The sequence below is a fragment of the Scophthalmus maximus genome, chromosome 12 (genome assembly GCF_022379125.1).
Source record: "Scophthalmus maximus strain ysfricsl-2021 chromosome 12, ASM2237912v1, whole genome shotgun sequence".
Classification (NCBI taxonomy): Eukaryota; Metazoa; Chordata; class Actinopteri; order Pleuronectiformes; family Scophthalmidae; genus Scophthalmus; species Scophthalmus maximus.
In genome coordinates, this window is record NC_061526.1 from 2,192,994 (window position 1) to 2,217,521 (window position 24,528).

At 40.8% G+C, this 24,528-nt stretch overlaps 1 protein-coding gene across 7 annotated transcripts in view; it reads left to right on the top strand.

Moving 5' to 3' along the window:
* Window positions 1-24,528, top strand: part of kcnip4a (potassium voltage-gated channel interacting protein 4a) — a 117,762-nt gene that overhangs the window by 71,210 nt on the left and 22,024 nt on the right. The window contains exon 1 of one of the 7 annotated variants that reach the window (XM_035647950.2): window positions 21,617-22,225. The exons of the other annotated variants lie outside the window; for them this stretch is intronic. Within the exon in view, the coding sequence (XP_035503843.1) occupies window positions 22,114-22,225 (112 nt within the window). The 5' untranslated portion in view covers window positions 21,617-22,113. Of the gene's footprint in view, window positions 1-21,616; window positions 22,226-24,528 lie in introns of those variants that run through there. 7 annotated transcript variants of the gene reach the window in all.

The window sequence follows — 24,528 nt, forward strand, 5'->3', positions numbered from 1 at the left end:
GCACCAGTTTCCGCACAGTGGATGAGTTTTTATGAAGAGTTTTTTTTAATTGCCTTGTAACATGTTGCCCCACAGCGTTCAGTGAGCTAAAGAAATGCAGATTGGCCCTCGAATAATCTGCTTTTGGTTACTATTGTCGCTAGTTATCTGCTTTGGAAAAATCAAAGCTTAATCAAGTTGTTATGCCAAATTTTTGTTACTAAAATAGGATTAGAAAATTGCTGATCAGTCGAGCGGTTTAAAAAATACAGAACTAACTGGTTATCTGGGGAATTGATAGATTCGTTTATCAACTAATTTAAATATACTCTTTCTAAAATATATTTGAGTTTTTGATTGTTTGTCAGGAAAAATGTATTTTTTTGAAATCGTCGTCTTGGTCTCCTGGAAATAGTGTAGATCTTCAAATGTATGGATAATGACAGTTGTTGTTGTTGTTACAGTAACAGCAGTCGTGTGGGTTGACCATTGCTTTGCTATGCACATGTAGAGTTGCGGCAAAAAAACTGTAACATCATTTCCATCTTTGGAGCAGATGAAATTCAATGATATTATTTTTGTGCAGATTTTATGTCAAAATTCCGACAATATTTTGTCAAATGATGTAACGCACTGATTCACGCCATGCAGGGTTCTTTAGATGAGGACAAAGTAATAAAACATGCTCTGTCAGAGAGCCCTCAGTGCTACTCCACTACCCACTCTAATGCTGTCCATTAATTTTCATAGCCGCATTCATCTACATGACAAGAGATGATGGTCCAATAAACACCCGTAAGAACTTTGCCTTCCGACTATTTTTCAAGCTCAGCCAGTCCGGCTTTTGAGTGCCCCCACGGGGTTTCAAATGTCCCAAGGATAAAGGACTGCAGCGTTGTAGTGGTACTTGCTGATATGTTTGGCCTTGTGCTTTCTGTCAGCATTTTAAAATGCCTCGCCTGTTTGTGTTATCGGGACTTGTTATGAGTAGATTTTGTGTAGGAGTTGGGCAAGATCATTTAGAGGTAGAGCTCCACAAATGGTAACGGCAAAACATCAACTATGACTCAGGCTCCCACCTGGTAAATGGATGTTGATGTTGCTTGTGAGAACAGAACCACATTGAAACTTGTTCAGCAAAGTTAAAATATAATTACGACATTGAGCTGGACTCATAACTGATGCGGATTAAGTTGAGGTCCAAGCTGTTTTCTTTCCTTGTCACATTAAGGCAACTATTTGCTGGCCCCGTCTCCATCCAGGCCTTCTGGTGTTTACCAAACTGAGTGGAGACTGCGGCCGACCACAGGGACAGCAGCTGTCGTTTGTGGAGGAAGCCATGCTGCCAATCACCATGCTCGCTTCTGGCCAATTCACATGAAAAACAAGATATCTTCTGTTGAAAATGCAAACCTGTGCAGCTGATTACTATTCTCTTTACATTTCAAAGTGCGTCACACAGCAAGTGCTGTGTTTTTTAACCTATAATAACACGGCGATAAGAGACCAAAAGTATGAAACAAAGCAGATTTAAAAGAATGGCAAAACCCATAAATGAAATAATAACTAGACTCTGATTAAATCAGTGTGATAAAAGTACGTGCAAAGCTTGGATTTAAAAGACGACAGTAACTCAACCTTCCATATTTCCCCAGGCAGGGTATTCCAGTGCCTCTGGGCTGCTATTTCAAAAGCTCTGTCCCCCTTAGTCTTCAGCCAAGAGTGTGAAACAGATATAAGGGCCCTGCCTGTGGATCTCAAGGTGCAATCTAGATTATAGTAAGGAACTAAAAGAACCGGAAAATCAATTGTTTAGGCATGTAAAAAAGCTGTTATAGTAATCCAGGAAAGACTAGATGAAGGCATGTCAAATATTTTTGCTCAGGATTCATTCTGAAAACAGGTTAAATTCAACCGGATCTGTCTGTCAGTCCAAAATAATTCTCATCTTCATGAGTCTGAAAAAAACACCAAGAATAAATAATTGTACTGTGTGGTCGAAAAGAAAAAAAAATGCTGCAAAAATGAAATATCTGCTCATCTCTGAATCTGTCTCATTATTTTTTCCAAACCCATCTGTCGCACAAAGCCTGTCTCACAGGACTCGGCTCATCTTGTCGAGTGGACGTCTGAGTGTGACAAAGATTTGAGAGAACATTTCGTACGCACTCGCACATTCCTCTTTAGCACTCCATTCGTCTCACCATTGGGTACAAGTCTACTGCAACATATCACAGTATTAACTACCAGCCAATGAGAAGTCCTCGGAGGACTCAGGTTAATGCCCAGATGATATTCAGAATGCAATGGTCCCTTATGAATTAATCTGAACTTACCTAGACTCCAGAGGAGCACTTTGCATTTTAAAGAGGCATATGGATGAATCTATAGTCTCCCAATGAAATGGAACAGCTGGAACATATCATTGATTCTTATTAAGCTACATGGAATGTAAAATACCTCTGATATTCCTATTCTTTCATATGCATATGTACAAAAGGTGCCCTTACATGAGGAAATGAGGAGGGGGTCACCTATGCAGCTTTCACTTCCCTTTCACTTCTTTTTCTTCCATCTGAAACATGTAATCTCAGCCCTCTTTAAAGTCAGTGTGTCATATGCTGTGTTGGTTTTTCAGATCTCTAAATTAGCATTTAAATTGAAAAGCAAAGGCACATCAGTCGGCTTTTGGGCTACACAAGCTTGATTTTGAGTTTCCCACAGCGGCATGGCACTCTTTGCTCTGGGAAATTAATCACTCCATGGCCACAGGGCACGGTGACCGGTATTAAGAGAGCTCACTTGGAACTGGATTAATGGCCAGTATCCTGCTCAGGGGAGTGGGTGGTAGCATGTACAGACACTGATCTGGCTCACAGTGAATCATGGCAGCACACACTGAAGTTACTTGCTGACACCCCAGGGTGCAGACCTGGTTCACTCCAAACCATAACGCAGTGTTTAGGTCGGTGATAATACTCTATAATATAAGTTGGTTGAATGTCAGTGTAATGTTTGTAGCCGAAGTGCATTTTTATTTTGTCGGCCATTAAAATTCTGAATGAGAACCAACCAAGGGGCCAACTATGAGGCTGAGAAATGAAGCCTATGCGGAAGTGCTATAAACTGCAGTTCACTAGATGCCCGCTTGAGGAAACAGAAAGGAGCAAATCCCCATAGAGCCCCATGTTAAAATGCCCAACTTTACAGCATAATTAAACATGTTAACAGCCTGGTTCAAAAAATGGTTTTGGTCCCAATGGCTAATTCCCCTTAGTGACAACTCTGGGGGGGGGGGGGGTGAATGTTTTTGTAACTCGACAATATATATTATATGTCTGATTATATGTTTGAAATTCTGCATAATTAGGGGTTTGGTCTATTTGATTGACAGCCGGGGCTCGCTCACTCGGCGTTTGCCGGAAAAAAAAACAACAAAACTATAAATCCACTAATACTCACCACATATAACTGCTCGTAAATTATTTTTGCATTAACTTATTAGAATAAGTTACGTCCATGTTTATATACAGTCTATGGAAACAACACATCTTTACTCTAAAGCCACAGGCTGAATCACCCAATTAATATGGAAAAGAAAATCTCAAACATCTGAGCCTAACATTAATACAAAAAATAGGAAAATAAATATTTGAAAAACATGTTTTTTTCTGTTATTCATTATTAGATTGTTAATGTTAAATATGTAATTTTATTCACAAAAGATATTTCAATTAAGCAGAAAACGTTGAAGAAAGACATCATACATCATTTAATGAAGACTGGGACCATTGAATCAATTATATTGATTACAAATAGATGAATATAAAGTAAATGGTATCATGTTGGACAACATGGACAATAATCCAATGCACAGATAATAAAGACAAATGTAAAACCTGAACAGTTGTCTCAAGTTTAATATTTTGATCCATTCATCAGTTGTCCAGCTGGTTCAGAGCTTCGGCTTGTCTACTCTTGCTTTTTCCACTCGATGGCAGCAAAATCAAAGAAGGTTCTTCAGTGAAAAGTGGTTAAAGGAGTTTGATGGAAGAGTTGAAAGAGTTGTAGTCTTTCTTGTAAGTGGTTGTAAGAGTCGATAGTGAACTCTAATATTCACAGACCGGCATGTTTCATTCTGTTATCAGTTAAATCGGAGTCCAAAAAATTGGGTGTTGTCAGTAACGACCTTTTCAGTGTGGTGAAAAATGTCAAACGATGGCGCCTCTTTTGATGCATCTAAATGTGATTGGCCATCGGTGACTACAACCTGTTGAATATGAACAAACAGACTCAAGGATTTATATAATGGGTAGTTCTGTTGGGAATATTCATGCCTTATATTTATTTAGTATTTCACTCTTCATTTATGTCTTGCATAGCAGGACCCCCAATTCCCCTTCAGTCTTCTTGTCTGTAAAACCAACTTACCGTTTGATTTGATTGCCTGTGAGCATTTTTTATTAGGTGATGTTCTCCTTCCAAGAAAATGTCTTGCACAACAAATTTGACTGCAAACTCATTGTACCACAATCCATATCAGGCAGTTTAACAAGGCCCTGGTCATATTCATTTGCAATTAAGCATATTGTTTGAAGGTTACAGGCTACGGGGGCCTTCTTGTGTAATAATATCCCCAAACAAATGGTGGACATCATTTTTTTTTATTGCCACGTTGCAGCTTTGCTCTTTGTCTGGAGATGGAAATTCAATTGTAAGTTAATTTAACATAAAGAAACAGTTTCTCCCTTCCACTGTTTTTACTTTTCCTGCATTTACCTGCAGGCCCACTAATCACAACTGTAATCACTTTAAGAAGAAGAAGAAGAAGATGATGTGAGGGCTGTTAAAGTGGATTATCCCTTGTTAAGAAATTGCACATGACAAGAAATTTTCCATCTCTCCCCAGCTGATTCAGGAAACAGCTGGGCACTGTAGAGTGAAAGAAACAAAAAAAGAACAACATCAAAAAAGCTACTGTGCCCATGTTCATTGTTCTGAAGACACATGTCGCAGTGATATAATAAAAAAGTGCAATGATGATAATATAAAGCGCAATGATGAGACTGATTTTTTATTGTTTTTGGCCAATAAACGCGCTATATGCCACATAGAGATTAATAGGTGTGATGAGCTTTTTCTATACAGGCATTACTTGGTAATTTAATATATATATAATTTTGATATTGGACTGATCAACTGCTCATAGCAGACTCTTGTATCTCCCACGTCCCACAATACAGTGTGAGCTTGAATCTTTACCCGACACACCGCAATGCTCAACACTGCCAATTACCTTCATCACCAGTCACCCACTGATTGATACAGCCTACTGTGTGCTGCTGATGACGTGCAGAAAAACCTTGATTGTTTTCATAACCATGAACCAAGAGTGTTGATTACACCCTGTGCAAAGTTCTGAGGGGATTGGAGAGCAAGCGTTGGAAGTTTCTGCGAGAATAGATCATAGTTCTGATACTGGATTTAAAATAGAAACACGAAAAAAAATCTTACATCAACTTGAAATTTAAACACCTGGAAATTGTTTTCCTCCCTGTCTTGCTAAATCTTTTTCCAGAGAAACTTCTGTCACACCTTATATTCACCTTTATAAACCCTGTTCTCTAAGAGCTTCCTACACAGTTTGCTGTCCTGTCTTGACCAAAGACACACACACACACACACACACACACACACACACACACACACACACACACACACACACACACACACTCTCACTCACTCTCTCTCTCGGGGGCTCAGGAGCTATATTTGTCTCTTGCTCAGCTGCCACAAATAAAGGAAAGTAACCGATAGTGGGCTAAATGAGCTGCCCAGTAGCATCCACAGCACAGAGGTTGTTTCCATGATTAATCACCGTCCTTAAAATTCTCTTTGAGCCGACGGACTGTGAAGGAGGAACGTGGGATCAGTAATTCTTACGCTACAAGTTTAAGAAGTCAATAGTGGTGGTTACAAGTGGGATCCCTTGGGATCTGCAAGAGCTTTTAATTATGCACCATTGTCACTTTTTTTTTCTTGACAGGCATGCAAAGAGAGTCTTGGAAGGAATCATCTCCCTGTGTTTTTGTATTAGGCTGTGGTGGTTATTGCTCTGTGTGAAAGAAATGCATTTATATTGGTAAAGGAAAATCAATAGAAGCCACACGCTCCTTTGAATCTGTTTGTGGCAAAGGAATATCGTTTTTTTGTCCTTTATCTGTAGGATGTGAGCGAGGCAGTGAGGAATTTGGGCATCATTTTTCTGGATTCCATCTGGAATAGACTGATATTTTTTCCATGTTAACATTATGATACCGTATCGTATAATGCACATCACAAAATGCAGAATATGCGGTTTAGAAACTGAGAGAATCAGGACACACTACATGAACTCGTATCCTTTGTGTCCAGCAGCCACCTGCTGCAGACTGCAGGCACAGTTCCACTGGCTTCCTCCGGGTCCGCTCTCCTCTGCCGTGTTGTCTTTCTCTCTGACCTCTCCCTCGTCGTCTCTCCCTTCAGGTTTCCAGCTTTATTTCAAGTCCGGGTGATGGGGAGGGCAGGGACGCAGTTGATGGCTTGAGCTGACACTTTACGATGATCGGTCCGCCCACAGCTTCTTTGTTGAGTCCCGACTCAGCCATACCCGTTTTTTTTTGTTCTTTAACAGAGTAAATATTGGAAGAAAAAAAAAGCTGGGAAATATTGGAAATCTTTCCACGTCGTTGGTTGAGGTGGGAACTGCAAGGTGTTCTTTCTGTCTGTGAAATAACGACAGCAATTCTGCTTTAATCTTCTGCTATTATTTGGACAAATATAAGTATTCATACTGCGATTTCAGCCATTTCAACCTTCCTTTTTTTCTCTTGGGGATCATAGAGATAATATGTGGAATGTTATCTCTTCACAGGTTGTCTGTTCAGCTCGTCAGTGTTTCTGTCTTGATACGGAAGTACTTTGCGACTTTCTCTTTAAAACTGTGTTTATTATAGAAATCCTCAATATAAGGAGACGATGCTAGCTTTGCTCATAATTCACATCTGCAGAAGTTTTATAAATATTGCGTGAATTGTGTGAAATGAAAATTACCATATTTTTGTGTGTGTTATGAAACAAGAATGTCCAAGTGGCGTGCTGTTTGTCCACATTTGTGCAAATAAAACAAGATTTCGTCAATTACAGGATCAATCCTCTGGGGACCATGACTGTCTGTACAAAGTACTGCAGTTGTTGACACGTTTCAGTCTCGACCAACATGGTGGCGACAGACCAGATTTGTGCAGAGATTTAATATACTGATAACTCTAGTATAGATGAGTGTTTGGTCTAGTATAGATGAATGTGAGTGCAATTAGAACTCCATTGGTGAGATACGATTTTTTTGTTTCTATCGTTGCCGTGGTGAGGGGAAAAAAGCACACCGGGAAAAAAAAAGCCCTTCAATGCCTTTGACCTTTTCACTCATCCAATCCCAAACAGCATTCAGTATTCGACAGCAACTGGTGGATGGCCACTATCTCTCATTTTCCTTTTTTTTTTTGCATTCTGTCCATCATTTCTCTTTGTCACCGTGTTCAGGTTCACCCCCTCCTCTCCCCTCTTTCCTCCCCGTGTTTTTCCATTCTCTCCTCGCGCCCCCTCGTCTTTACCCCCCCCCCCCTCCTTCCCTCTCTCTTCCACACCTCTCCCCCTCCCTGCCTCTCTGACTTGTGCCGGTCTCTTCTCAGAGCCAGAGATGCAGGGCTCCTAAGTGGCGTTAAATGGCCTGCAGACTGCCGCGCACTGAGCTCCACCGTCTTGAGCCATGGGCTGCCTGCGACCTGTCTGACATGTTGACTATGAACTTGGAGGGACTGGAGATGATTGCTGTGCTGGTGGTTGTGGTCGTGTTTGTTAAGGTGCTGGAGCAGTTTGGTTTGTTAGAGGCCGGCTATGACGGTAAGGAAAAAAGCGACATCCATTCTCGTTCAGAAAGGATGCTTTTTATTCTCATTTTAGTTGCCATCAACCGCTGGTTGCCCGAGTGGCATCTGCAGTAAAGGTTACTGTAAATGTGTTAATGAAATGCGCGTGTCTGGATACAGTGCATCGATCTGTTGCTCTCCTCTTTGTTTTGGTTCAAATAAATGATAGTTTACACCTCCCACAATAAAATAGAACTACAATTATTTTAGCATATATCCTGAACACAGCCTTGTAAACAATAAAAAAGGGTATGTTTGACAAAATATCACAGAACCTAATCTAATTATGGAGATGCTCTTTTTTTGTGAACTCCTATGTTTTCCTCACTTCTGAGCATTGCTTGGTGAACTTTCAGTGTGAAACTCATTGAACCAAAGTATTTGGCAGCCTCTGCATCTGCCCTTAAATCTAGTTCATTCATTGCCTCTTTGCATGATTCACTGGACTTTGCTGCTAATTGGCTCAGCTATGATGATGCCACATCACTGCACATATGGCCAAATTAGGAATAAACTTTTTTTCCCCCCCATTTCGTTTTGAAAATGTCACTCTATCTCACTCTCCAATCGTTGTCCTTGCAACTTGGCACCCTGCTTCCACTTTGACAGTCTGTTTATTTCATTTGAATGAAATCTGATCGCATGTGAAAGCTTGCAGCATCTGTGCGTTGGCTAACTTGTTTATCCAAATGAGCGTGGAACAGTCCAGCACTGAATATGACTCAGTCGGCAGCAGCTGGAACCTGGAGCTGAAACAGTGAGAGCCTGCGAGTGGTATCGGGACATTTCCTGTGTTAGCTTGGAGTGAAAAGGGTTGAAATTAAAAATGAGATTTAGATATTAAACATGCTGCCCCTTGAAATGCGGGGTTAATTTGTCAGTTGCAGTGGAACAGTGAAGGAAAAGTTAATATGGTTTTCGCAAAAGGCTAAAAGTTTGGTAGTAGTGTAGTTTTCTGTAAATACTGCATATTTGACTGCAGTTACTGTGAAAGACAGCTTCTCCTTGGTGATCAAACTTTGTTTTGGTTTTAAACTTTCCGTCCCATGTTTTTGTATTCAGGCGTATATTCATACACTCTACTTTGTCTACAGCAAAAGTCTTTTAATTAGTTCCAATCGGCAAAAGTAAAGTGATCATGCTGCCTATTTGACATTTCAATTTTGCTTGTATTTCTTAATGTTTACGTAATACAAAGTTGGGAATGTTTTTCTTTCTAACAGTCTAGTCCTTGGTTTTTAATGTAGCGATACAATTCCATTTTCCTCAGCAATATGTTGAAATGAACGCCCACTGAAAAGATGCAAACGGCTACATAAGTTAGTGAAAGTTCGACAAACGCCACTTTCCTTCATTCTGTTCCCTGCTGTTAGTGTGTGGACGAACTGACACGCATGCAGTTTGGTCTTCTTGTCTGGCTTTTTGGGGGAAAAAGTTAAATAGCTGAAGAAACAACAACAACTCTTGATGATGATTGATTTCTGACATTCAGGAATTTCATCTGCAAATTTTTAAATCCGCTCCATATAAGTCTATTATAATCACCGTTATTGATTTAAAATGTGTAGATTAATTGATAAATGAATAAGTCATGTGCTTCTTTGACTTACCAATACATTTTAACCAGAACTATTAGAATACGTCAAAAAGGGAGGAAAAAGCTTAATTATTGTAATAAATCTGATATTGTTTTTTTTAAGTTATGACCGGAGCGATGGACTATGGCCTCCGCATGGCCACTTACGGATCTAATATTATCGTTTGTTTTTCGAAAATTGAATCTGACTTGAAATAAAAGCGAAATTTGTGGAGATGCTCATCAGCCTGTGGTTTTCTCCCACTGGATGGATTTTGGTTAAAAATAGACTAACAACTTAGCCGGACGCAAATGGCTCTTTTCAGCGTCTTCAGTGGCGTGACAGTGAGTGATGGTAGTGTGGCACCGGCCAACTGGGATGTGAAAGCTGACGAGAGCAGCTTTTTTTGATGTGGCAGTTTTTGCAAATTATTCCAATCCTAAATGCGAAGTGTTCATCAGCTACAAATTACAAGTGGTCAAATGCATATTGTTGCTTCTAACTTAGTATGCACACCTTTAAAATACCCTCTAAAAGACCACGATGCATTGCTTTTTTGGAGATCATTATTCAGCTGCACACCACTGAATAAAAATAATTGTACATAAAGAGTTTTAAACAATGCCATTACAAATGTTTGTATTTTATTCTTCTAAAGAAAATGTATCGTTTGCTGCAAAGTTGGTGCAACAGAGAAACGTTTGCATCCAAATGCATCAAACCCAAGTGTGCCACTTCTGTGCCCCTGAGTGTATGTTATTGTGTTTGTGGAGCTACACTATATTCCAAGACATGACTGGAACACATCATCCTACAATTGTTGCAGGTTTTTGGACTGTAAATCTCAGCTGAAGCGACTGTGCCATGTTTAGGGATCAGGCTAGAGATTCTGTGTCTTTAACTCAGTCAGTGTGTGTGTTTTTTATCCAGCAGGGGTCTGGTACATTGTGATATGAAGCTGTGACCGAACACGCTTAGCGTTTCTGCCGTTAGGTAGGGAACTGGGAGTGAACAGAATTATAAATGGATCCAGTTCAAACATATGTGATGTTTTGAACAAAGGCCTAGGCTACACATGGCTCCAGCAGCAGCCTCAATTTCCTCATTCCTGTTTGTCGCAGGGAGCACACGGTTTGGATTCATAAAGGGAGCTAATATTTTCCAGTTTGAATTCACAATGGAGTCAAATTTAGTTTGCATCATAATGATATTCGATAAGGGGATGTCTTAATGCACATAGGTGCACATACTGTACGGTAGGAGGAGAAGTATCTGAAAGAAAGCTCATGAAAGGCATTGTGTCACATTCCTGCTGCCATGAAGTGGCTTTTAGAAATTGTAGATGCTTTTTTAAGACATTATGTCAAGTTCTGTTATTTTAATAGCATATAAAATGAAATGGTACAATAGTTTTGTGCACCGAATAGCAAAAATAAAATGCCAAACTTTGAACTTATACCCAATAAAAATGCAAAAAATATATATTTCACTGTTTGCGTTAAACTATTTGTGCAAAATAGCAAATTTTTTGGTTAGAAAAGAAAATGTTACATTACTATTGTTTTTAGTAGCAGTGATGCCTATTTATGTATATGGATATATAACTGAACCATGAACTTTGCCATCGTTGTTTCACTGACGTACATGTGAGAGTGAGCAGGTTGGCCAGCAGAGGGAACCAACCAGCCACACCAGCTGCCTGTTCCACTCTCAAACAAATTTATAAACAGCAGTCATGTGTTGACCAAAATAATGTCTGTTGAGTTATTAGGCAGTGGTTGTAAATTAAATTGATTAACTTTATATTGCTGAAAATCTACCGTACACAGGTAAAATCCACTGTGCAGCTCAATCGAAAGTCCAATGACTGTGAACCACGTCGACAAATCTCAGAGACTAGGTGCATAAAATGTAAAAGTAACCACCACCACATCACAAAGGTAGTGATTATGGGAGTAAATGAGGCCCTAGTGTTGTCATCGAATGTGCAGACATATGAAAGCAGCGGAGGGCAGAAGGTGAAACAGCGATCGGCTTTAAGTAGATATCTGTAAGCTGAGCCTGGCTGATCCAGGTGATCTTGCTTTGTACTTTGCTGGGGAATAAAAAAAAGAATACACAGTTTAGGGATGAGCAAAGAGGGGATCTGTTGAAAAGCCCAACATTTTAGGAATGGTGTTACAGTTAAAGCGAAATGAAAGAAAATATGACGGATGGATGTTACAGTTACGCTACAAGTTTAAGAAGTCAATAGTGGTGGTTAAATGAGGAAAAAAAGGTAGATAATGGGATGTAGATTGAATAAACTTGACTTGATGTTAACACTTATGGAATAGTATGTTCATACATCTCTGGAGTTAGTGATCAAACTCATCCGTCTCCATTTTTAATATTTGTAACATGAATTCCTATTCATGTTCGTGTGCTCCTTATTGCCCTTCTTTTTAAACCCCAAACAAATAAAAGATTAAAAACTCTACAATTTAATATGTATTTCTTAAATTGCGCAGGGTCTCAGACAGGTATTGCAGGCAGACTTCTGTGCTTCATATCTTTCTGCCGAATTAATCACAGTTAGTCGTGTTTCCACAGGCATTGGATTCACTCCATCATCAATCACAGCAATAATAAAGGAGCCGCTGCCGACTGATTTTCAGCATCCACGTCCGCAGACGCACTTGTGAGAGGGCAGGTTGCTTTCTTGCTTGATTGAGAATCACTTAAGTTGCAACTGTTGAGCTTTATAAAGTAATGCCACATTCTTGATTTGCATTTCGTGAAGGTAATTTCAAGGCGATGGAATACATAAGCGAACGGTAACGGCCTTTATATGAGCCAAGATGAGATGAAACACTAAGTCGTTACATCTTTGAAGTGAAAACTTCAAACATAATGCAAGTACGCTTTAGACTTGGGCTTTAGTATTTTAAGAACCTTGACCTCAGTCTGTTTGCATATTGAACATTGGTAGAGTAGGGAGCCTCTCCTCTACTGCTCCGAGGAACATTTTTGATTTGGATTGTCGAGTTAGTTGACGTCTTCACGTCTCTGCTGGCTTTGAAAATGCTCTCTCCAAATCATCTCTTTTATAATCTCTGTGAGTTGCAGAAAGAGTTTACGAGGACTTGGTTTTGACTGCGTTTTTTTTGTCCAAAGATGTATACAACCAAGAATCGGCTCATGGAAAATGTAGATCAGCTAAACTTTTTGTTGTTGTTCTCTCAGTTTGTGTATTCGTGCAAAATCCCCACACGTAATTTTGCCACTTCCTAATATAACGCTGAATGTGTGCCACACAAAATACATGGTGCCATTTATCGTTGTTCAGTAACACAAGGGACAGTAATGCCAAACTTCACAAGAGACTGCAACTATAAGACTGTAGATCACCTTTTTAAATCCTGTTTAGAAGGGGGGACGGCTAATTATATAATTTCCTAGAAATATAGTATACAGTATATACACCTCATATTTTATTATCGTGTATAGTTGCAATTTACCTCTATTACCTTTAATTAAATTTCACCTATGCCAATTTGCATGTCCTATATAAGGGTTTCATGGGTTTGTGTTTTTAATTTCTACCCTTTTTTACTGCAAAGCTCTTTGCACTTAAGCTTGAAAAGTGCTTTATAAATAAAATGTATTATTATAGGAAAAGATATTATTATTGGAAAGAAATAGGATGGTGATTACAATCTAGGGGATCCTGCTGTCGAGTGAAGGCTGACCTTATGAATAAAATGTATTTGATATTATTATTAATCCCCATATTGTCAGTGTGTACCAACTGATTTCAAACCTGTTCATTTACACGCATTGGATATCAAAATTTGTGTGACAATAATTTCAGCTATCCATGGGATGTCAAGCATTTTATTGAACTTACTCGCTGACATTTAATGATGGTGTGTGTGAATTACCTTTAATTCTCTGCATTTTCCTTCAGGGTTATTAAAACATTCTTTATTCTACTGCCTGCTCTGCTGCCAAGTGATATCTAGATATCAGCTTCATAGATCTGTGAACCAAACAATTCTGTTAAATAATTAAATCACATTTAATACTATTATTGTGAAGGATGTCTCCACACAATTAACACGGACTGAGGTGCAGTTCTCAATGCCTGAAAATGTGGAAACTGGATTTATTATTATTGTGCACCCACATGCATGTGCATAAGCATGTGGGTGTGGAATTACACTTTCCTGCCAGTTTTTACATGATTCTATTGAAGGTAAAAAAAAAAAGAAGAAACTATAGGGAAACTTGAAGATATTTTGAAGCTGCATTTCCCTTTTTTTTGGTCAAACAAGGAAGAATGTGATTCTGAAACGCTCCCTGTCGCAGTTCCGCAAGTTAACATGAGGCAATATGTCTTTCACATCAAGCCGAAAATCTGAGTTTGTTTTCCTTACCTGTTGTCCAATCCATCAAATTACGGTCTCTATGGTTGCTTAACGCAGCAGTGCTTCATATTCTATATGCCGTTCAAGTTTTAGTGTGTTTTTATAAGATTGGACAAGGTATTTGCATTAATATATTCTAGGGCCTTAAGTCAGTCTCTAACGCGACAGGGAAGATGAAACTTGCCCATTGTTCTCATATCAAAGAGGCTAGAAAACGTTTTCGCTCTCACACACCGCTTCAACAATTCATACCCACGATTGTTCCTGTAAGAAACAACCGCCCGTATCGATTTTTTTCTCAGCGCACCCTCTTTGCAGATGAACCATGTTCGCCGTATCTCATCCTCTGGACAGTGGCTCCAGTCGTCTTGTGTTCTGTCTGCCATTTTTATGTCCTCCCCCTTGTCTCCTCTCCTTTTACTGTTCCTGCTAATGCATATCCACTGTCGACCTTTGCACTTGAAGTCGCGTTTGACTGGCACGCCACTGCTGAAGGAGAGCGCGCCTTAAATCCGATGACGGGCCGGCTGAGCGAAAGGCAACCCGTGTCCTGCTCTTTGCCTCTACACGCCGTCCACAGTGAGCTGTCACGTTGCTGCGCCGGAGCTCATATGGCTAAGACAAGCGTAAAAGCAGATCAATGTTATCAGCTCCAGCACACTGCCCTCAGCTTTGTGGCACTGTCCGTCCACACACAATGCCATTGACTTTTCCCTTTTACACTCCGAGTAATCGTATGGAAAGAATTAGGATGGCGATAACAATCTAGGGGGTCCTTCTTACACAAGGTACATCACACGACACCAAGAGTGTTAACCAGCATACAAAGCAGCTGCAGGCTGCTATTATTCTATTTGAATAAGAATATGTTTGTTATGATCACATCCTGCAGTGTATAGTTCTATAGTATATAGTTATACAAGGAGGAAACATCCAGATGAACGCTGTTATAACTTTTGGTGAAAAACCTTTTGAAAAAATGTTGATTGTTTGTTAAGGTGAGAACAGTCTTTTCATCATTGATTGATCCAGCAATTATTTTCCCAACAAATCATTCGGTTTATAAAATGTCTGATGTCACAACCAAGACATTTTCACATGTAGTAGGAAAAGTAAAGGTGATACTGATGACTGTCCCAGTACGACTTACGTAAGTGAAGCCAAATGGGGGGGTGGGTACATTACAAAATATATAACATTGATCATTACATTGATTTCAACCCTGTTCATTAGCTTTGTAGTTATTGCCACACACTTTTTTTTTTAATATTCAGCCACCAGAGATTTAATTTTCTTATTTTATTGGGCTTACTTCACTGATATTAAATTTGTATTTGTGAAATTCTTCATTTCTCCTCAGGGCCATAGATCTGTAAAACGACTCATGAAACTGATTTAAATGTTACGGTGAGGGATGTCTCCAAACAATTAAATAGGAATGAGGCAGTGCTCACTGCAATACCAGAATATTTAATATCTGATCATTATTTTACACTAGGACAAAACATTGCCTCAGGAATGCCTCTTAATTGAGATATCAAGCTGACGAGTCCACGTCATGCAATGTCTTTAAATTTTTTTCATTGTGTACTTGAAGACTGCGGTTTATCCCGACTTTAGAGGTGAATGCAAGTGAATCAGGATACAATATTGGTTTTCTCGAAGGTTTAGTGTTAATTTTAGATTTGAAATTAGATTTTCATCATTGGAGATTGAAATTCTGAGAAGCAGAAAGTCTGGTTGCCTGTTTCTGTGGGATGCTTCAATTGTGGGTTTTCTGCATCCTTCCACTAACAGATGAGAAATATATATATATAATTGTTTTTACAAAATATTATAAAAGATTCACCAAGACTTCCCATTAATCACTGTGGCTTATTTCATTCTCCTGTGCTTCAACGCCAGTATGTTGACCACCAGTAGCACTATGGAGCGTTGATTCAATCAATGGGCTCCCATTTTGTTTGTTTGTCATGCACACTCAAAGATGCACACACGACTGCAGATTGAAACATTATATTACAATACATTCACTTAGCAGACGCTTTTGTCCAAAGCGACTTACAATAAGTGCATTCAACCATGAAGATATTACCCAAAAGTGCAAGAATCGAGTACATAAACATTTATCAAATAGGCAGGTTGAAGGACCAACCGGGCCCCAGCATTGTGGGTGAGCTGCAGAGGTCGAATGGCACATGTCGGCAGACCAGTCTGGTCGTATCTCACATGTTTGCTAAATACTGAAACTGAAGCAGCTAAATGGATTTAGCCATTGTTTGTTCAATGTTTCATACCGTTTTTTTTCCCAAAGTGACAAAATATCTGCTATGTAAAAGGCCCACAGTGTACAATGCCTTTGTCAATTTTATGTTTTTTTTTATCGTCATACTAATTTTGCTATTTTGTCAAAAGCAACAACAGATATTTTCGTCTACTTTCACATAATGCACAGAAAAACAAAGCAAATCCTCATATTTGATGAGCTGGAAAAAAATATCATGTAAAACTTTTTTTTGCTGAAAATTGACCTATATGATGAATCAAAATTGTTGTCGATTTATTTTCCGTGGAACGATGAATGATTGATATTGCCTTGCTTGCACATTTGGTGTGAAAGCTAGAATGTTTGGTCCTTTACAGGTCATTCAAGTGCAAAAATGATCAACGCAGAGACGACTGGCAGGCTTGTGTGTTTATTACCAAACCAACCTTGAATAATGTGCATTCAGGATGTGCAAATCTACATTTATTATAATCTAACATCAACTGAACTGATTGACAGGGAGTTAAAACAAGTTGACAACGAATACTGTACATGTCAGTACATATTTGTGGTGTACGTGTGTTTGCGTCGGGGTTGAGGTGTTGAAAAAAACGGCGACATTCCTGTAAATGCATTCGATACGCACCTGGCAGAGTGAGTCCGCAAAGTTGGTCCTCAGTACCAGAATCACCCCGTGGCACTCTGCGGCTGATTGCTCATGCCGTTTCACTGAGGGTCGCCCCGGTTCACAGCTCATAATTGCCTTCCCCTTCACGGGCTCCGCTTCAGTAAATATGACAGCCTCATTCTAATGTGCCCTGGCAAACACACGCCAAACACTAATGCCGCTCTGCATGCCGGAGCACATCGCTGCAGGTGTCGCCTAATTACATCACCCTCTTGTAGCCCGAGCCGATCTGTAAACAGCGGGACGATCTCATGTTCGCCTCGCTTTGATTGATGATGGTAACATCAGCACCAGCTCCCCCACAGTACTTTCCCGTCCTGCACTTCCGCAGAGACTCACAGAAATATTGAGAACATTTGTCCAATATTTAATGAAAGATCCGTTCTCATGGGTAGGAACGTCACAGTTTTAGATTCACAGGAAAATAATCATTTAAATGACTCCTGCGGTGTTCAGTTTACTGTTCTACGCTGTTTCTAAAGGGTTTGGATTCGTTGACCTCTACTGTTGGTCATGTCCTCTGTGTCAAATCCCCTCAGACAAGAGTCGATAAGATCCTCCCGCCCCTTGTGAATACTGAGGGTGGAGAGTGGCGAGGCAGGTGGCAGTGATGAGTGAGGAAAAAAAATGCGTAATCTTTCCCAGGATCAGTGTCTATCGGTCTGCGGAGGCAGAGGAACAAAAAAGGCTGTAGGTTTGTCACTCAGACCTGTTCATTACACAGATAAGGAGGCGGCGAACACATCCAGACCTCAGTGCAGCCTGACATTTCCGACTCGGATCAGGTCGAGATGTCGTCAAGCAGAGGTGACGGAGGATGGGCGAGGTCTTTGTGAAACCCCTCAGCGAAGACATGATGGCATGTAGTGATCTACGTGGTGTGAACTATCATCAAGTGATTGTTGGGGGGGGGGGGGGGGTTTGGTGTAACTTTGAAAAGTTCTCAATTCTTATCCTTGAAACTGATCATTTTGTCTAACTGTTAACACCAGAACATCCTTTTTAAAATGGCTTCTTTCAAATCTAATGAAAACTAATGGCAGTAATTTTGTGTGATTTTAGCTTTATCACCAATGTTATTAAAGATATCTATCTGGTCTAGACGAGGACACAGTGTTCCAGGATAACAGTAGATACACCTTTTGTTTTATCAGCTCAATAGATGAACTAGAAACAGAACAACAATGTACAAAATATATCTAAGAATTTCTTTCAGGCTTTTCTCCTTACACTTGTGATTATGCCGAGTATAATATTTAAATCTTCTTTTGATATGAGGCGAAAAATTAACCACAAGTCACAGATCGTCTTTGCACAGTTGCATTCAGGTACTTTATCATTAGCTTTGGAAACAGGTCCTGTGGTTCTCTGAAAAAGAAAAAAAGGCAATGTTAATGGCATTTCAGTCAGACTGAAGACAAAGTGCTGTATAGCATCATTGCTCTAATATTCAGCAAGAAATAACACTGTAGCCCCTCATGCAATATCACTTACGACCTCCATTTTACTCAAAACTGTTTTGTACATAATAGCAATGTCAATGTCTACCACTCCTTCTTTTTGATTTTAACACAAAACAATTTTGTAAATTTAATCTCCCCAGAACAAAGTAGCCCTGTCAGGTCTCTAAATGCTGAATTTTTAGGATAGCCATCTGTCAGAGCTGCCAAGCTGTAACCGCGTTAGAGCAGTGATTGTCCAGAATTTGTGTGACATTAATGGAGCAAGATGTGTGGTGTCATATTTACCTGTCAGCAGCAGATGATAGAATCCTCCTCTAATAGTTGGGATGGATGATCTGGGCACAGAAACCCTACCCCCACTCTCCCCCCCCCCCCCCCCCCCCCCCTTACTTTAACCTCCACCCTCATTTCTTCAATAATTCATTGATTGGATATAGTATCACTAGGCTGAAGAAAAAAAGGTTATGATTGGTCAATTATTCCTACATGTTTTATTAACCATCCGGCTTCCAGGGACCAGTTGGAGAGCTGTGGCAGAGTGAGGCCTGAGGGCGTACGTCCCCGTGGCTTTGGGGAAACTTGGCTGCGTTCAGGGAAAAGGAAGCCACTGCTGGCCACCGTGCTGTACATGTGGCTTGAATGGCTTTGTGATGTGACTGTGGCTTCACTGATGTTCTGCCAGTGGCCGCGTGTTGGCAATATGCACACGTGTACGTGGCAGCTGGGATAATGCTTTGAACCAAACCACCAACTCTTCCACATGGGAGTTTGTGCCACATTATGGGAAAAATGGGAAATGTATTTTGCCTTTTGGCACTCGAGGTGCTTTTTGAGTCGTACCATTTTAATTTCTTGTTTCACAAGCAGTTAAGTCTGCAGAACCTGGTTATTCTGCCACTTTGGAGCAGCAGAAACGAGCTGTAAACACACATGCTGACTTATTGATTAATGTGGTTTGATGCAAGCAAACGGTTGCTTACAGTATTTACACATCCAGGAGATATGCAGAAGCGTTGTCACTCATTTGGAGCTGTGTTTTTGACCACCTGATGAATTTAAGTCTAGTATTTACCCTCCGCCAAATCAGTAAATACATATCTGACTCTTTTACCTGCTGAATTCCTTTTTTATGTTCACAAACTAGTTGCTGACTTTCTGTGTTTGTTGCTGGGCACGAACCATAAAGTGGATTTCCAGAGCTTTTCTGCTGAAAACAGCTGGCGGCTGCTGGGGAAGGAAACAACGCTGAAGAGATTAGTGAGAATGAATTAATACGGTAAAGCTGCAGGACCTAAAAGAGTGAATTAGATTATAGATGTATTAGATGATACAATGCAGAGTTGCCCGGGTTTGTCAATATGAGTGACCCCCTTTTACCCACACATTAAAATTATCTATTTCTAATGTGAAAAATATTGATGATAGCTGCTTAAATGTTTAATGGACATTTCCATTGTATCCACTGAACTGCCTTACAATCTCAGAAGGATGATTTCCTGGCCAATAAAATAAAGTGAATGTGTTGTCTAATGAGTGTCAATAACAACGGAAGTTTTTACTGGAATCAGCTGATAACTAAACTAATTGGGAGAGGGAGAGGAAGCACATGTCATTGTCTTAAAGTGCACATTCAAGTCCATTTTAAGAATAACACACCTGAATTTTACTGAACAAGCGCAATCTGTCCTTAGTCTTTATACACAATACAAAATGATGAGATGAGTCCCCCATCGTATATGCCACTGATCTATACAGTCATATTTTCTGTGGGTATTTCCCATTCTCTATGGATGAGACTCACATACCAGTGCTAACTCACATGTCCCGGGGCGAGTCAGATTAAGTAGGACGTGTCTGCTGAATAATATTTTCTTTTTCAAACAGCATAGTTCTAAATTATTCAATGTGTGTGTGTGTGTGTGTGTGTGTGTGTGTGTGTGTGTGTGTGTGTGTGTGTGTGTGTGTGTGTGTGTGTGTGTGTGTGTGTGTGTGTGTGTGTGTGTGTGTGTGTGTGTGTGTGTGTGTGTGTGTGTGTGTGTGTGTGTGTGTGTGTGTGTGTGTGGGGCGCGTCACAGTGTGACCGGCGCGTCACAGTTTCTTTCAAAACAATACGCCGGTGTGATGATTGTAATTACAGTAAAGTGGCTTTGTGCATTTACATCGACGATACACTCTCGACTTGAAGTCAGTATTTGAGTATTAAAAACTGTTTACAGCTGCCAATGAGCCGAAGAAAAGTGATGTAAAAAATTGAGCTTGTACTCTGTCACGTTGATCATCTGTAATGTCGAGGGCGGTTATTGATTGATCAAATACTACTACTATTTATTTAATGAAATTCAGTTATTTTAGATGCTGTTTTTATATATGTGATGAATTAGACTCATGGTGGATGGATATAATTATGAAAGTCTGCACAAGGCCAGTAGATGGTGGTATCTCACTCATTTGCTGCAAACACTGACCACATGAATCAAACATGCACTCGCACACACGCAAGCATGCACACCTACCTTGTAAGTGCTCTTCATTACTCCACTACATCTCAGACACATTAAACTCCCTTTGAAAAGAAGTGGTTACACCTAATGAAGCAGTGTGATCAATACTGTACACTTCATATGCTCTTAAATTGTCTGAAGACCACCGAGACATATTGACTAATTCTTCTTCTTCAACAAAAGGTAGAATCAGATGGCTGATTTTTCTTCTTCTACCTAATTCTAGTTTTATGTAAGAAAGCACTGGAGTTTCCTCATATCTCTAATCCTCTTTTGAAAAATTACCATATTGCATAAACAGTAGTTTAAAGCATGACAGATGATCAAAGTTGATTACAGTCAGTATCTTATTAGAAAGCTATTGTTTTGCCTATCCATCCAGCTTTTCTGGGTGGAATTGTTGTTCCCTCTTTCTTTCTCCAACTCAAGTTCTTTCTGTAGCTTGAAAATAAGAGTTATTTTCATGATTTAATCATATGAGTGCAATATAACAGTACTGTGTGAACACAGTAACTCAAAATGACTCTATTACCAATCAGAGACACATTCTGCCCGTGTGTTTCACTGCCGTATTTGCATTTCACGATTTGTATTTCTGTGCTTGAACGTGAACATGTGCAGCGTAGAACATGAGAGGCAGTGCATCTTCTATAGCGCCACACATCCCCTCCGCCTCTGTCTCAACATCCCCCACCCTCCCCACTCCCTCACTCATATCCACTCCCTCTCATCTTCCCTCCCTTTACTTAGCAGTGAGGCAATCGGAGCGGCTGAAAGAGCGAGAGAGCTGCAAACTATCAGAGAAGCGCGGAATTCGCTCTCCCAGCTTTCCCACTGCTTTCACCTGACTCCTCATCTGTGAGGAGGGGAAAGAGGAAAAAGGAGGACGCTTTGAGATCTGCATGCCTGGACTTTATTGCACTTTGCAAATTCTCATTGACTCCCTTGATCAGGGAGACCCTAAATGACTTCAGGCTCCTCACGGACCCGAGACCACCTCTCGCACTTCTGATTCTTAACCTCGCCCCAGTTTAACCCTCACCCAGACTGCTTTTAGTGAGCAAACAGGCAGTAGGCGGGTGCCGGGAGGCGTCCGGCCCCTGCGTGTGGGCCGGCGTAGCGCTGGAGTGGGTGCAGGGGAACTGGAGTGCGGGGCCGGGTGACAGCGCAGGTCCTGGCGGGGGTCCTGAGGGCGAGGAGGCCGGCTCGGGCTCCGGGCTCGGGTCGGGGTATGGTGGCACGGAGTGGACCGAGGGTGGAGCAATGCTGAATGCAATCTGGGAGACGGAGGGGCTGCAAACGGTCGGAATCGTGGTGCTGGTGTTCGCTTCGATCAAGCTGCTGCACCTTCTGGGGCTCATCAGCTTCTCGGAGGGTAAGACACTGGTGGAGAGATGAGAAAATCGCAGGAGAGTTTGACAGGAATTAGGAGAAGGCGGGGAGGAATAGAGAAATCACATTCGCAATGAAAATGACTAGTTAATAGATCTTTTATGTGAAACTCGTTCAATACATTTGTCATTTTTCTCAAATTTTCAGTTTCTGTTCCGTTGACTCATCAACAGAGTTGCTAGAACTCCTCCGAAACAGACCTGACGTTTCTGAAACAGCAATTTGAAAACGTTAATTGTGGTCACCTTATCAAAGCAGAAAAAGCACCGCCTTCATTTTCAAGCTGAAGGTATGAAAACAACAGACAAAGCGACAGAAATATGTGTGAGCTTGAGTTGTGACTGGAGGCAGGGAGAGCTCCAGTCGGAAATATGTGTCAGTTCAGAAAGAATTACAAAGCTTGGGAGGAATTTGAATTTCAAGAGTTGCGGAAGAGAGAAACGAGTGACGACTTCTGTCATTTTCAAAGCCTCTGAGATCAATTCCATTTTGTTGTGCACATCATTTATAAATGTGGGTACGGGCATATATGTTTAGTAGCAATGAAATCACAATGAAATCTTTATGTATATGCATCACATTGTGCACTCAAGGGAAACCCATCAGACTCCTGTGTTCAAGGGCACAGTCTGGCCCACTAAGCACAGAATGAGTTAGGCCAAAATAAACTGTTTAGTTTGGATCCACTGCAGTTGTCTCATTAAATGAAGTAGAGCAGCAGAGTAAGCAGTTTGAGATGAAAACCAGCCCATTCATCAGATCAATGTTTAGCAAACACGCCTTATCTCCTAATTAGGATCATCCGTCAGAAGTCTCTAAAGCTGTATCCATATTCAGAGACATATGACGTAAACAGAAGACGGAAAAAAAAAAAAAAAAAGGGATTGTGTGCGAAAGCAAGTAGCTGGAAAAAGCTGACCTGACCTGAGAATGATGCTTAGATGGAGATGTTGGCGTCTGTCTTTTGGCTGTGACTGTGTTATTCCAAAGGCACATGGGAGCAGTGTTTTCATTTTTGGGAACGGTGAACCTCACGCTCAGCGTCACAGTTTACACGCTTCACTAAACAGCGGTGAGACACACCGTGTCTCCAAAAGCGCACGACATGATATTGATTGTTTTACCACGGTGAGATGATAGAGATGTCAGAGCCAGGCGGTTTTTTGCCCGTTGATTTGATCTGTATTCCACACAGGCGTCCCGGGGTATAATTATTTACACAATATCGTCTCTCTGAGCTGACGAGCAGTCAATGCAGGTATTGACGCGGCGCATGTGTTTGAGATCATGTTCGGGGGAAGAAGCATGGGCATAGAAAGAAATGGAGATGAGTAGAGTTAATCTACTTGCTTTAAAGTTGACAGTCCTGACCACTGAGCCGCTGCTTCATTTTTAGCCCGACAGTCAAACAGATTTACCTTTCGCTTCCATTTTTTGTGACACAAATCTCTTTTTTTGCATATTTGTAAAGACCTTCGAGGGAAAGTCTTTCACAGAGTGTGCACGCTCTGCTTAACACTCGTGCCGTCAGACATGTTCACAGCTGGGAGCTGCCCAGTACGATCACATCCCTCTGCCACGGGCCACCTGAGCATCTCCACTGGGGCATCTGGGGGGGGGGGAAATGTCTTGCGTTAAAAGCCTCTGTTTGAGGTAGTTCCTCAGCTGTGCATCACTTCCACTGCACAGATTGTACCAACTTCAGGCGTGGAGACATCGTATTGCATGGAACCACGTACAATCACCAGAGCATTGTCGTGTGAGCGTGTGCAAGGCGAGAAGCATAAGAGTCACGTTCAGTTTAATTATGAACGTAGACTGCACTGATGTCTGCAGGTATTCATGCAAACAATCCCCAGACTTTCAGTATTTCACTGCAGCTGTGTAAGTGTGGCTCAACTTGACAAGAAAAATAATCAAATGGACTGACCCCGCCCTAAACTCTCTTCCCCTGTACAGTATATTTCTACTTACACTGATATAACACAGTCTTTTGTGCAAACTGCTTATCAGAGGCTCATAGGCTCAGACTAATCATCAGTAATTCTGTTTCAACCCGATACCCCCTCAATCTCACTCTCTCACTCACACACACACACACACACACACACACACACACACACACACACACCACAACCAGGACAGAATGCTGTGTCAGTTGAGACACGCCTTTTGTTATTATCGTGTGGGAGCACAGAGTGTCTTAGTGCTGATATTTATCTTCTACCAATGTTCTCGTGTTCTCTGTGTCTTTGATGGGGATTTATGGCCTGGCAGCAGAGAGAG